The sequence below is a fragment of the Diadema setosum genome, chromosome 22, assembly GCF_964275005.1.
Source record: "Diadema setosum chromosome 22, eeDiaSeto1, whole genome shotgun sequence".
Taxonomy (NCBI): Eukaryota; Metazoa; Echinodermata; class Echinoidea; order Diadematoida; family Diadematidae; genus Diadema; species Diadema setosum.
The window spans coordinates 4,559,980-4,575,876 of NC_092706.1; the positions used below are offsets into that span (position 1 = coordinate 4,559,980).

At 39.2% G+C, this 15,897-nt stretch overlaps 1 protein-coding gene across 1 annotated transcript in view; it reads right to left on the minus strand.

Annotated features, from left to right (window-relative positions):
- The window catches only part of LOC140245424 (protein Wnt-1), a 57,949-nt gene that overhangs the window by 18,459 nt on the left and 23,593 nt on the right, over positions 1-15,897 (minus strand). Inside the window, exon 2 of the mRNA XM_072325002.1 lies at positions 8,162-8,427. Within this exon, the coding sequence (XP_072181103.1) occupies positions 8,162-8,427 (266 nt within the window). The remainder of the gene's footprint in view (positions 1-8,161; positions 8,428-15,897) is intronic.

The following is a 15,897-nucleotide window of genomic DNA, read 5'->3' on the forward strand; positions in this document are numbered from 1 at the left end:
TTATTGCCGCAATTTAGCACATTATCTCATCCAACAGTATACAATCATAATCATAAGGGGGAGGGGAGAGAGAGATGTGATTGTTTATTCAAAAAGCTGTTAGCCAATATATCAGGATATATGTCATAATATGAATCTCACACAGAAAGTGAAATGTTTATGTTCTTTTCGAAAAATGAAATAAAGTTTGAATTGAATTGAATTGAATTTATGAGCTTGACAGATCTAGGGGCCATAAGAATATGTGAGCAAAGTATGTAATGATTGCAGAAATCGTTGAAGCAGTCGATATGCTTTGAGTATGCTTTCCTGGCAGTGTAATCAATTGTCTTTGAAAAGAAAATACTATCAATAATAAAGTCCAATTAAACGTATAAGAGCAAATAGTAAAGATTTCAAATGAGTCATTAATAAAGTTTTGCAATCATAAGGTTTTGCATTTTTCACGAAACAGTGAATTGCGTATGAGAATTAAATATATGCTGATGGCATCGCCTAGGTTTGTTCATTAATAGCATATAATTACTTTTTAGAAGTCATTTTCGTAGATATGGAAATTATACTGCTCCTCTGAACAGACATCGCTGATAAATCTTGACATATTTAGAATAGTTTAAATTCATGAAAAAAAAAACCCAACTACATTGATACAAATTGTTATTAATGTCAATGGGGGGAGGGCTTCTGAAGAGGTGATATCATTACCTTACCTGATTTACATTATGTGACCCGATATCTTTGTGTATGTATGTATATGTGTTGGGAACATTTATGACTAACCTCAGAACTGTCACGTAGTGCGCATGTTTATATTATGTTTTCTCTCTTTTAAACACGCAGCTATCGTAACAACAAGGAACACATAATTGTGGCTTGTGTGACTCTCAAAATTATTCTATGACTCCTGCGATACCCTTTTAGGGATGGGGATGGAGTGGAATAGCATGGTTTATATTTAGAAGAACTTAAATTCTTGACATTATGCAACTGATCATACGACGTCTTCTTCTCTCCCAACAGAATTCTACAACGAATCGGTTGATGTTAGTTATTCGAAAGATTCGTTAATCCGAAACACACGAATTCCGTAAACAGTACTTAGATGTTCGTTAATCCGAACATTAAGTGTGGCGTTGAAATAAAGGTTCGTTAATCCAAAATGAAAAAATGGCGCGTACCAACGAATCTCAGCAAGTACGAACCTTACTCTGTTTTCGATTAACAAACCTTCCGAATAACGAATCTTTTTTCTGTTTTGGATCAATGAACCTTCAGAATAACGAACATCAGTCAAAGTATAACTGTCAGTTATGTCATATAGAGAAGGAAAGATTCTGTCCATGATGATATCAAGGTGAAAATATCTAATAAAATGTCACCATCAAAAAGTCCGCAACCGTCGACAAGGCGAAAAAGAAAACTCACCGCGCTCAACATCACGGAAATATGGCATAATTAATCATTGATAACAAGAAGAAAAAGGAGAAAGGTAATGTAAACATTTATCAAGTTTATCCTCTTTCCGTATTTGCACTGTTCTCAGTCATCATTATTCTCCTCCGTCACCAAGTAGGCCTATCCATTTTTATTCCCTGATCAAAGGGGGTGTGGAGGGAGGGTAACATAATCTTATCAAAGTTATGGTTAGATTCGAGCCCATCTTGTCCTGTTTAAGAGCGTACTGACCACGCCCAGGACCAAATGTCCCGCAGAGGAGAAAATATGGGTACAGTTCGTTATCCCGAAGATTCGTTATCCCGAAGGTCAGTTATTCCGAAGGTTCGTTGATCCGACGATTCGTTTATCCGAAAATGAAAAAGGTTCGTAATTCCGAAGCTTCATTAATCCGGAAAAAAAAAAGAAAATAAGAATCGTAATTCCGAAGGTTGGTTAATACGCGCCTTCTTTTCATTTTCGGATCCACGAATCTCATTTCATTTTTGGATTTACGAAACTTCAACATAACGAACCTTATTCCATTTTCGGATTAATGAACCTTCGGAATAACACCCGAAAATAAACATCCCCTAATTCACCCTTCAACTCTCCTGCCCAATCTATTCTTCGGTTCTCTATACGAGAGATCTGTGGAAGGAGCCATTTCCAACAACCTTTCATTGTGCCTTATTATTTCACAACTCCAAACTTTTCAAAAAACGTGGTAATAGTTCACTTGATAAGGATTGAAATGAAATGGTAATATCTAATTCAACTTTTTGAGACGACATTATGTCTGCACAGTCTGGCGTAGAGGAAGGACTCAAGATCTACAAATGGTGAAGAAAAAGAAACATAAAGTAAATCGCAACGTTGTCCACCAGCTATCCAAAAGTCTGTCACAATGATATCGTCAGACAGCGGATTTGGATCTCCTCGGCCTTAAACCTTAAATACCAGCTGAGAGAGGGTCGACTCCCGGATAATTAAGACGTCTTTCCGTCAGGATCGTGATAGTGCAGCGCCGAGAATTTGAGAGAAGGCGCCGTCAGCAGTGTTGGTTTTTCTCCTCGACGCGGCTTGGGCGGATCTTTTGTTGATCAGCTTACGCGACACGACATCTCTTGATAATCAGATGTTACATCCCATTTACTTTGATCTTCCATTTTTTGACGGTTTCCATGCTGCAGACGTTTAGGACCAACGTTAACCATTGCGGAAGGTCCCACACTGGGTTCATTCCGTTAAAGAGCCCCGCAGCCTTTATTTACCGAATCGTCGTGAGAGGCGTAAAGGGCCATGAGAGGACGAAAGGTAGACTGGAAGAAACAAGTGTTCTAATGCCTTCAGGGAAACGCGCGGGAACCCAACACTAATGTCATTAAAAAACTGACATCATTTTCAAATCGAACCTACTCGAGGGACAGGTTTTGGGCCAAGACATGCTAATTTGGCGTGTTCCGTGGGTACATACTGCTAATAGCGCCCAAAAATCTACAGGAACGTGAGGCGTAGCACGTCCATGCTGACAGAAAAATGATCGAGAAGATAATGAAAGGTGAAAGGTTGGACGATGATCGAAGAACCGACAGGGATTTAGAAGCAGGCAGCCAGACAAACAGTTAACTGCATTTCTTTATTGGCTCTGTCACCCCTTGTACTTTGTGAGATGGACACTTATCTGGCAAGAAAAACATGATGACACAATGTCTAGAACTAACAAACAAACAAATTGATAAATAAGCAAGGTTGAGAAATTGTAATCTTTCATTTTCTGCAGAGGTTGCAGCCTGGCAATTCGCTCGGAGATTTTGATTGGTTGTTGCCATACGAGCTTCATGAGGGCGTTGAAGTTCTGCTGACACTATATACTAGGCATTGCTGTCGTGCCAATGACCTTGCAATTTATGCTTCATGATGAAGAAAGAGAAACGCCACCATTCAATGAGTTTGTAGCCCATGTTTTAATTGGATCTACTAACTGATTTGCATGTGTCAAAATAAAAAGAAAATCATCCTCATTCCATTTCTAATCATCATTTTTTTTTATTTCATTCTGTTCTTCCATGTTCTGTTCCTCTTTGATCAGTCGTCAGATTATATCGAGTATGAATGTTACACGCATTTACGCATAGAAGCAGCACCATAGGCCGATACAAATTGGGATGTGGGGAAAACAGGTAGTTGCTCTCCAAATCAAAGAGTACTCTCCTTTTATAGGACAAATAGCTTCGTTTAGAAGTAAAGTAATCTTAACTAATAAAACGTGTCATAATTTGAATATGCTACAAGTCCAAATTTCCGTAGGTGTTTAGTGCCATAAATATTTGAATCTAGTCATGCTCTTAAACTTACAAGTCGGTAATGCAATCCGATGATACTGTAAAAAGTAATAAATTGATGTACACAAGTGTACATAGATTACCGATGAATTAGCATTTGATAATCTCCAGAACACTCAAATTCAAGTCATTATGGTCATACTGCTTCATTTCATAGCTCTATTTCCAAACACTTTAGAATAAACCTTTCGGGGTAACAACCTTATAAGAGAGCAAGACCACTAGCATGTGATGTAAAGTGTAGTTTCCAACGATGACTAATAGAGACGCTAATAGCGTAACAAAGTACGAATAACCTCCGTGAATTCTGGATACGTTCAAGCATGAAGTAGTCAATATCATCGCAGCAAGTAATGGCACGTTTCTCGTTGTACCCGTTCACGTTGCAGCGTTATTTCGTACTTGAATTCTGATGTATTCATTACATCGTCATTTTGTGAGTCACGTTTGATTTGCTAAACTGCTTTTTTTTTTAGACGCTGCTGGAGTGCTGTGAAGTAAGCATGTAGAGTCTAAAATAGGGGGTCACGGGTTCGAACCTCCAATAAGACTTTGTGTCCTACGTGCCTTTTTTGACTCAGGTATATGTATTTTAAAGTGTATTTGGCTATTCTGAGTTGATGATAATGGCAGACCCATCTGGTAAAATAGGTCTAACAATGATAGTGAATAGGCTACCATGGGTGTGGTTTATGGATAAAGACGATATGAACTGGGGTGTACCAGGGAGGTGTACCTGCATTACTTGAGAGTGCTTTAGTTTTGGATAATGTCAGTTTTGAAGGCACTCATTACTTGAGAACCGTGACCTGAGACCATTCTTTTTTTTTTTCAATAACAATTTTGGTTACCATTCTCATTTTTCATATACGAACAGAACATACTTGAACGACTTTATTGTCAATGTCTTTTAAATGTTGTATGAAAGTCGCCGCATGAAACTGTCATGATTACGATTGTGATAACAAAAGGAATTAAATGCCAATACAAATCATGATAATGACAGTTCCAATCTTACAAGTTATAATGATAAAAGTAACAGGTGTAAAAAGAAGGATGACAATAATATTCTTACTATAATCTTTGTTGTTATATTTATTGCTGTTGTTATATTTTTTGTTGTTATTGTTACTCCATCATCATCATCATCATCATCATCTTCGTCATCATAACTATCATTTGACATTGCTAATAAAATTGAAAATTGTAAGAATTTTTCTCAGATAAACACTTTTTCATAGTTTTCCTGGTGATTATTCCTTTAACATTCGCTCTCTATATGAAACTGATGCGTTTTATTCTCCCTCATTTCTGCTCAGTTACTTTGCCTCATGTTCAGCGTCATTCGCAATATTGCAGTCTTCCATCTTTTTCACCGGAATTTTCCTCGCACTGTTATAAGCGCCATCGCCGCCAGCAGATTCCGACGATAATAAAGGCACACACACGGGGACGCTGAATGCAAATTGGATTTGAGCGGGGTCCCCCCGTAATGTAATGTCATTCCAGCGAAAGGTTGAGCTCCCTTCGACGGGGAGCGCCCGGCGTGATGCGGCGCTGAGTTGATGGGTTTTTCTCATCAAAGACGCGGCGGTAGCGCGCTGGGGAGGGAAGGTTTGGGATGAAACAGTAACAAGTTTTTGGCTGCTTGACTTTTTCAAGTTTTCTGTTGTTGTTGTTTTTTTCTCCCTCTCTCTCTCTCTCTTCTCTCTTGCAGTGAAACCCTATCTCGTCTCTCCTCTCCCTCTCTCTCCCAATCTCTTTTTTCCCACTCTTTCCTCTACTCCCTTCTGCGGCATATAGCCCTGTGACAGATGTGAGAGCATTCCTATCCCGCCGAACGCGGAGCGAAGGTTTCGTGTAAGTTTCAGCGCGTCTTCGAATACTTAGGAGAGCATTCCATCGTGCGAGCGAAAGTAGAAGACGTGTAAGGTGTTGTGTGTGATGTGTGTTTTGATGTCTGTGTGTCATAATTTATTCCTGTATTCATAATATCTGTCTTCCGTTGATGTTGCGGCAACACTTAAGGAAATAATGACAGTTACGTTCATGACTGAACATAAAAAAGATGATGATTAGATTTACTTTTCGATTATAAATGTATGTTGCTCAAAGATAGATGGTTTCTATTATTTGTTCTTTTCAGCACCCTATGAAAACGTCAAAACGAATAATTAAATAAAACGCGTAGTAGACTCTTCGCTTGAGAATAAAACATGTCAATTCGCTGATATTAGGTTTTTTTCTAACTTTAACATGTACTTCGTTTTCTAGCAGATATAAATCACAAACGTTCTTCAGAGTTTAACACTTTTCCACGTATAAAACTTCTATCAGTCGTGATAGAAGACAGGTCAAACCAGAATCAAACCAATAATCAACTTTTCAGAGAGAGAAAGAGACAGGCTCGATTAATTTCAGCACCTCTTCTGATGGTATTATGCGAGTAGGCCTTACCCCTTACTCCCTCCCCCTTGTATCTGATAGGACCTATACACTGCATCTGCTAACAGATCGAGAAACAAACCCAGTCTGAATAATCACGCCCTCAATACCCTACCAATAACTCTCTCGTGGGTACATTCTCTTCGCTGTTAGCCCTGACAGAAAAACTCTATTGGATTCTCTGAGATTAATTTGCATAGCATGCTTCCAAGACACTCATGTCACAGTTGTTATTGTTATCATCAAAGACATATTATAAGGATATGAAACGCTTCTCAAATATCTTGGTTTTGTTATCAAGTTGGTATGACTTCCAAGGCCAAGCTCTGGTTAATAGAGAGAAAACTTCCCAAGAAAATTCGTGCATGTCTTTAAGCCAACGAGTAAGAGAGATATTTTCCTTACTCACATTATTGTTGTTTGAAAAGTTTTGGTTAGTTTTGTCTTTCTTTGTTTCTTTGAATTGCGGGTGAAAAACGAAACACCGAGTGCGCAACCTCGCCACCCAGGAGGCTAATTCGCGCAACAAGACGGCGTGGTGTGCGGAGAACAGGCACATTCGGGGCGGAGGTTGCGCGCTGGCGAAAAACATCATCACGATTGGGCGGATGTTGCAGGCTGAAAGAAGAGGGGGAAATGTGAGAGAGGGGGGAGCGAGAGACCGAGATACAGAAAGTATCGCATTCGGATTGAAACCAACAGCTGACGGGGTTCCAAATGTTCTCCAATTTGGGGAATCACGGTCGTGAGTTGGCGTGGAAGCGCTTGGCAACTCGCGATTTCGACGGCAGGGGCGGGAAAGAGCGTAAACAACATTTCGCGTTCTTTGAAAGCTATAGTCGGGAAGTGTCTCCTACGCGAGTGAGAGGATGTGCGCAGTTCCAAGGTAGCGACATAGCGCGTTCCTGGAATACTTGTTGGCTTCTTCATCGGATGACATCGTCTCTCATTTGATCGTTAGTACCGAGCTGGCAGACAATCAGTCATGAATAGTAATTAGATTTTCCTTAAGGAATTTATGAGGAATTGTACAAGCATTGTTTCTGATTTGTTGTTTCCATTGGGTGCCTGAACTTTTCGCAGAATGTCACACTGACATGTGGATTTCCTGAAAAGATGTCTGACATTACGTTGTCAACAAGAAAAAAAGAAAAAAGTATCCATGTACTTTGCACTTTTAATTCGATGTTGTGTTAAGAATGAAACGAAGTTGAGTTGAGGCAATTAGTCTTGATTGAACTTTTGTCGTTCAAAATATCAGCTGATCGAATTTTATGGAATGAACCAGCATTGTTTGTAATATCAGTTGCGCATATCAAATCGCTGAGAAAAGCTGACAATTTGTAACAACTTTCCCTTTAAACGTCAGCGTATCCAAATCATTACAAATCGATCTAGAGATAATCCGACGGGATGGATACCATTTCTTCTCCTTGATTTCTTCTCAAATAAAGGAATCGTAGTCAAGACTTGAAAACCCAAGAGGAGTTTTCTCAGGTCACGACCTCATCACATTATTTGATTCACCATTGTGGTTGCGGCTGATATTTCTGTTTCGTGAAAATATGTCAAATTTAAAAGTGTTATGGGTTTTTTCCCCATTAAATCTGAAGAAAACTTTCACTCCTTGATGTATGGGCTTATTCTAGCTGAGAAAGTCTATTGGGTCTGTTGGGAGTATCTCTTTAAGCTGAAACTAGCCTGTTCCGTGTTTATTTGCAATTGCCACAACACCCTGAATCAAGTTTAACTTGATACTGTATCACTCTGTAACGAATTATGTACCAACAGTGCATTTGGACAATTTTGTATTTGTCCTGTCGAGATAAAACAGGAAATAGAAAATAAAACCTCTTCATGAGGGGTTACGCACTCACAAACTCGTTCAACAGGTAATAGGATAGAAGACGAACGGGAAGGGGCCGGGGTTGACTTACCGCTATTCAAGATTTTTCCAAACAAGCTCGTCTGTCCCCTCTCCTTGTACGACGTCGGACAGTTCCATTTCCGGTTTTGGAATTGGTAACGGCACTCGCTGACGGCCATCCTGACCGCTCGAGTGATGGCCATCAGGGCCCCTTGGTTCTGGGCCACTAGTCTACGCTGCCGTTTGTTGAGAACCTTAAGCTTTGGATCCACCACGTCGATTATACCCTGTGTGTCCGTCACTACATTCGTCATTCCCGGCGACAATACGATGCTCCTGGATGATAGAAAGATAAATAGAATGATAAATGGAATGATAAATAGATAGATAGGCAAATAGATGGATAAATAGATAGAGACAGATTGGTTGATGGATTGGTTGATTGTTTGATTGCATGATTGCTTGATTGCTTGATCGGTTGATTAATTGATTGATTGATTGGTTGACTGATTGATTGATTGACTAATGGATCGATTGATTATTGATTAATTGATTGATTGATTGATTGATTGATTGATTGATTGATTGATTGATTGATTGATTGATTGATTGATTGATTGATTGATAAGGGGAAGAAGATATGTATGGATGAAAAGAACAATGTATGATTGGTGGTTGAATAGAATACAGTGTATTAGTTTAAAAAAAAAAGTAGATGAACAGGTATATCATAAGATATACAGAAGGATTGGCAGAGAGATCACAAATAAAACGTTTGATTTAAACAAAAAGGACAAAGACGGGTGCATGCGGATAGATGAGTAAATATCCAACAGCCTATTTGATTACCCCTTATTTGATACAACGTTAATTATTAACACTAAATGTCTTTGCTGGACCTCGTGGAAGAACAGTTGTATTTTGTAAATACGGCTGAATGTGCAATCCTCCGTTTCTTTGTACTTTATATGTATTCGATGTGTATTGCATATATTCTATTTGAATACAGAACTAAAAACAACAGCAACAATAATTTTGTTCAAAGTTTGTTATATAATCAGCAATTTACTAGATCGTGTAAATATCTTTAAAAAAAAGAATTTGTATTCATACAATTACGTTGTGCTTATGACTGTAAAACCTTATGTAGGAAATTGAAAGATAAATGAAATGAAATGAAATGAAATGAAATGAAATGAAATGAAATGAAATGAAATGAAATGAAATGAAATGAAATGAAATGAGGTGAAAAAGGGGTTACGAGAGAAAGGAAAAGGGCATTCAAAGAATGAGAGATAAAACATATAAAGATGCTGGATTCATTCAAATTTCCAACTGAGTTCTGTGAATGATTTGTCAATTATCAAAAGAGATAAATGTTTACTTCGTACTGATGTATTACTTTTTGTTTGATGAAATGATTTTAATTAATTTGAATGAGTAATCACAGGAAGTAAAACGAGTAATGAATGACAAAGCAAACAAAATTATCAAAACAAACACCAGAACAAATCTATTAGGGCTGAAGACAGTAAAAAAGATGGGTACAGACAGACAGACAGACAGAAAGGCATACATCAGGGACAGATGGGGAGGTCGGGTTGAATGTATTATGCATTTAATATGACTTGACTGTATAAAAGAAGAAATCAACTGAAGTGAAATCGAGCAGTATGTTTGTACCTTTTAACCTAACGTAAAATACCAGAATATTGTTATCGAATTACAGCGTTTAAACGAAATTTACCATTCCCATATTTTTATTGATCTCCAGTTATATTTGCATGATTAGTATTTCATTTGTAATCACAACTTCAAAGCAAAATCGGCATTAATATCAAACATAACCAAAGAAACCCAAATAACTTGAGTTTCATTTTCGTTTAGTACTACATTAGCAAAGTCATTTTTTTTCTGTCAGTCAGGGTGATTTTTAGGAATGCTATCAGCAATAAAAAATGACGAAATTATGATGATCGCAGCCCTGGAAGATCGCCTTAAGGGGGTCAAAAGAGAATAAAAACTCAAGTACTTAGGATTGGGCGCCCCCCCCCCCCCCCCCCCCCCCCCCCCCCCGCGCCCGGTTGTTGGAGATCGGGTTTTAATTCGTCGCCCGTTTAAGCGCTCGATTATTGACGCGCGATCAACTGGGATTAGCCGGATATAGAACGATTGCGTGTTACTTGGCTCAAAAAGGGTCGGTTAGCGACTCTATAGAGATCCAAGTCTTCTCACAGGTGGTCCCCCCTTTTTCGCCCTATTCTTTTCATTTTAAGCCGGTCAATTTAACCTCCTAGCTACTTTGCTCAATGATAAAGTCTGTGTAACAGAAAATGAATGGTAAAAGGGAGAATGACACCGCTGTAAATGTATTGTATCCTCTCTACAACTGAGAAGCGCAATCATGATGTTCTCCTATTGCGAATAGGAATAACAGAATGAAACATTTTGATGTCAAACGTCACTCTTCTGATTTTTGATTTTTCAGTCAGCGATATAGAGACGAATGGTGTGAAAGGAACATTAGCAAAAACACCAATAACGATGAATGACGATCATGCTGATTACAATATTCAAGGGATGAATCTTGTGCTCAACTTATGCTGTCATGTTAAGAATATTTAGCAGCCAACGTACTTTTACAATGGTGACTTTCGGCACTTTCTATATTATTCAGTGCAATTACTTACCAGTAAAGTGCAGCTACGACCGTTCAATGATTATGAACCGGCTCTCTATGAAAGTATCAATAATTATAATGATGCCCGTGTGTGATGCTATCCTTCACACGGTTTTTCTGCCTTGTCAAATGCTCCTGATTAGCTTTTAGTTCCGTATCAGAGTTTGGTTCCTTGGTCGTTGAATATATGCAGCTCTATTATATGCTAGTGGTTACACTCATGTTTTCTTTTGTCATGTGTTTTCGTTACAGTAATCTTGGCTCATATCTGTTGAATGAACATGTGATATGCTCTAACTTGACCGTGGAGGGGGGAGAGGGATATCCACGTCTCCTGGTTCGACTCTTCAGCTAGCAATAATAAAAACAAAAGTTTTTGCATGTTGTTCATGTTGCTAGTGCAGTGTTTCATATAAGCTGTTCGTAAAGTTACGCATGACTTTACGAAAACTTAGATATGGCAAGCCGAGTGGGTTTCCTAATCATTGTTAATTTCAATGGCTAAAGTTGAAATTTGCAGATGATAATGATTATTCTTACATGTTAAGACACGTTTTAGTTGATAGTGTATTTTTGCCCCATAATGCAGATGAAATATTGACACACAGTCGTACTTTTTTAAGACAAGGATAAAATGGGCACACATTTGGCACTTCATAATCCAGTTGTTCGCAAAATCATGCTTAACTTTACGGACAGCTTTATGAAACAGGGCCCATATTATCTTTACTTGTGTACCTTTAATTTGTGAGTAATATTTCCCCTTTTGAGTGTCTTGGAGAAGAAATCATAGTTCGTTACTCGATAAACGAAACGGAGACGGTAGCAGATATATGACCTATATCATATACAACAAGTCAAATTACCTCAATTACAACAAATAACAATCTCGTTTTACTCCACGTCACGTGCAAGAACAAGCAATGAGAATGCAAATTTGCTGATGTCATAGTAATTATTGCAAATTTGTCGTTACGGGTCTAATATCTTAATTTCCGTTGGAGTAGGAAAAACCAAGGAATGGTTACACCCTGGCCTGACGGCAAAAACCGGTGCGGATATCCCCCAGGGATCTTTCGCAAAATTATGGAAGTTGTATATGTCCTAAACGAGTTTTTCTTTGCAGAGGTTTTAAATTAAGTGTAGAGAATAAGCCTTTAAAAAGAGAAACAAAATTTGAGAACTATTCTGCTGGAGTGCTTTTGTTTTCTGTAGAGTTGACTGTTTCCCTAATATTTCAGTTTGCTTCAGGCTTTACTTAGTTGAGAGCAGTGATAAGGTCAAGATCAAAATATTTGTGGATTACACACAAATCCTTCCGGTATCCATATGTCACACCGATATAAAACAAAGCAAAATAAACATTCATTTCATTCTTCTTTCATTTCACCTTTAGTTTCCTTCATGAAAAAAAAATATAGACAAGACTAACAAAAAAAAATAGGAACATTTAGACGTCTTCCCTGGGATAATCTTGGATTTTTGGTAGCGTGTTTTGTTACAAATTCTCGAACTGAAGAAAAGCAAGGTCGCCTGTCAACCAAGAGAAACCGCGCCACTTCTTTCTCCTTGATCTTGTCGGATCTCATGGATTTGTAAGGACTAAGGTAGAACGATGGCCGAGACATTGAACTCGACTGGTACGCGCCATCTGAATGTCGTCTGCTCCCCGGCCATGAAAATTCTAATGACTTGTTCCCCCTTTTTCCAATACGACTCGACTTCATTATCTCCATTTAATCCTCCGCATCAAAAGTTTTGCCTATTGAGATAAAACCTTAGAGGCAGATATTACTCAGTATCACTCATTTCTCGCCTTTTTCATTGCATGATTTGTTCGCAAGCAGGCTAGCCAATGCTAGCGACATTTTGTACTAATGCAAACCTGTAAAGCGTTCCATACTCTCGCTTCGTTTCCGTCCAGATATATTTATGTTTCACTTGTAAAATTAACAACAAATTCAAATGTTATACACAGTATCGGTCCGCCAATGTACATGGTATTAAGTCAATAAGTTTTTTTTTTTTTTTGTGGATCATGTGGAAAGTAAAGCGTTGTGCAAGACTACTCACAGTACACATCAAAGAAAAGATCGAACATGCACAGATAACAGATAACACAACTTCTTCGTGTTTATATCTCATGCGTAGCCGGATAACCTCATATCCCAGTCTGGAGTTTGATGGAATACCTCCATTTTTTTGCTCGTGTCTCTTGAGATCCAATTGGACGAGCAAAAGAAGAAGCAGAAGAGAAGGAAAAAAATGGGGAAGAATGTTTGAAAAATGACAGATCGGAAGTTCTCCCCATCCATGTTTTTTCCCCTCTCCGCGATTGTCTTGAGCTTTCAAAAGTAAAAGACGGAAAAGGATTTTATTTCGTGACAGACCTTCTCCCTCATTCTTTAGTCCCAGTGGGAGCTAGTCACGGGAGGCGAAGTGGCACCGACGGGCTCGACCAGTTTCTATGGATAAAGCTGGAATCTACAGAGCCCTTCTTCGATATGATCACTACATCAAAGTTAAGCAGATGCCTCTTCTGTTAGTATACATCATTCATAAAGATGCACAATGCGATCAATGCGTCCTGTTTGCGAACATCAGTGACTTTTTTTCCTCAGAATTGTCTTGTATTTGGCTTGTTTTCAAGACTGCTTGTTTTAAGTATGTCGCGTATATTCTTCACAGACAAGTTGACAGACGATACGAAGACATCTGGTGAGCGCATTCATATCGGCTACTTACAAAACAGGAGCACATTAAAGTGCTGTTCTCCGCGTTGTTAGTTTACGTAAATAATTACTACCACACTTACCAAGTAATCCTGGTCGAAAAAAGAAGGGGTAATTGGACAAGGACAAGAATAGCATAAACGAAGATTTGAAAAAAAAAAAGAGAGAGAAAAGAACAAGAGAAGAAAAAGAGGAAGAAGAAAAAGCAAAGGGAAAACAGAAGATATCAAGCAAATCTTGAGACCGCATCTAGTTGCCCAATCAAGAAAGTCTGTAACATGTCAAGCGCGAGCTGGCCCGATGATTTCACACCATTGAGCTGCAGGCGATGGAGCGAGGAAACGTGCCAAGCCCCTCCGCCTGCCCAAGAATTCTCAAGTGCGATCCACTTCTTTCGGATAAAGGTCAGCTAAGTTCACGAGAACTCTGTCCTCGATTGGCCGTCCCCTCACAAAAAAGGTGTACTGGCTGCGTGTTTACCGGACATACGTTGATGATTTAATAGTTTAAGGAGTTCCTCGACACAGCCCAAAGTGTCTCGACTCTCCGATGACCTACTCCTATCGGGGGGACGTCCCGCAAATCGGATGAGGGCGAGATCTGCTCATTTACCGCCAATTATCATTGCCGACCACCGCCAAGAGAGAAAACAAATACCAATTCCGACTGGCAAAGAGCGTAGAAATGGCATGGGCTACGGGGGCGAATCTTGTCAGAATTTCTCTCACTGTTCCTCTCACGGCTGACTTTGTGTTGCTTTGTTTTGTTTCTTTTCGTTTTGTTTCATTTACTTCTACCCAGTGTCGTTTACTTCTTTACTTTTCTTTTGCTTGCTGCTCTGGCTCAGGTTTCTCCAAGCTCAAGATCTATCTCCTTACATCATTCCGCAGAAAGTCATCAGCCATTCAATAAATGGAAATTGGTGAGCAAAGCAAACTCTGTCACTTATTACATCAACACTGCACAAGAATTCAATTGTACTGCAGGGTGGTTTTGTCAACAGGCCTATATAGGTACCACATTTGAGATGGGCGAGGAGTCTTGTCAGCTTTTTGTTTGTTTTCCGAGAACTCTATAAGAGAGACTGTAATGATTCAGCAGGAAAGAGGGAGAAACATCGATCGAGAAATGATGGCAAAATGAACACGAAGAGTTATAAGAATGTATGTTTCGATTATTTTTGTACGTCAAAAAATAAAGACAATAAATACAGTGTTATTGTATAGTAATAATCAATGTAACTCAGTGATGTTTGTTTCTTTGTTTTTACGGAAAAGCGGAAATAAATTCGAATCAAAACATATCAATCAAGAGTTTATTTGCTAATTTTTTGTTGTTTCATTTTTCCATCTGAGAAGAGTGGCTGGAGAGCCCATATTCAGTTGGTCTTCCATGGGGTCCAGTTGGATGTGAGGCGGGACCACTTCACTGGGTTATGCACTCTTAGCTCTTTGGGATGAATGAATGAAGCGGGATCTTTTACGTGCATGAGTTGTGACTCTCTCACACACGGGACCTTTATTTTATGTTCTGTTCGAGGGACAGAGTGTTTTGCCTCTTACTAGAGAGGACGGTATGATTACACACAACATTGCTCAGTAACAATCGGGAATCGAACCCGGGTCCTTTGGATCTGGGGCAGACTCTCTACCTACTGCGCCAAATCACCGCCCGAAGTGAAAGACACCATGCGTGATCTACATCTCGGAGAAGTCAAAGAAACGGGAGAATGCCTGTTGTGGGTGATGAAAATAAGACAGAAATGAAAGAAAGGAGAGGAACGTCACGAAATTGCGTCACGAATTTTGCACCAGGAAGCTGGTCATCTAGGGGAGCCTCATCGTCAGCTCCTGTGCGACTCGGACCGATCGGAGCAGCTGGCTGGCCGCTCGACCAGGAGAAATGATGTGGTGAAATCTGGACTAATTGCTTCACCCGGCCCTGAGGAAATCTTCAATGACCGCTCGTCCTCCCTGACATGAAAGAAAAGTACAAACTCGGCAACTCCTGCAGCACAATCCTGGCTTCCGTAATATCTGTCCTTCATTATCTACTTCTACTCCTCCCCCCCCCCTCTCTCTCTCTCTCTCCCTCACTGCCTCTACTCTGATAATTACAAGGGTTTTTTCGGACATTCTTATGACCTTAATTCCTGTGTCGGATAAGAGATCTGTAAGGATGTCAAAATTATACTCACTATTTTATGCAACGATTACTTTGCATTTTGATTCAATTAATCAGCAAAAAAAAAGAAAGATCGTGAAAAAGTTTATGATATGACACAATTATGAAACATTTGAAAAATAATAATTTCTCAGTTTTGGTTTTGCTTTTTTTTAAGGGAAGTTTGAAATTTGGTGGCAGCCGGAGTTGTGCTCGAAGAACTCGCTTTGA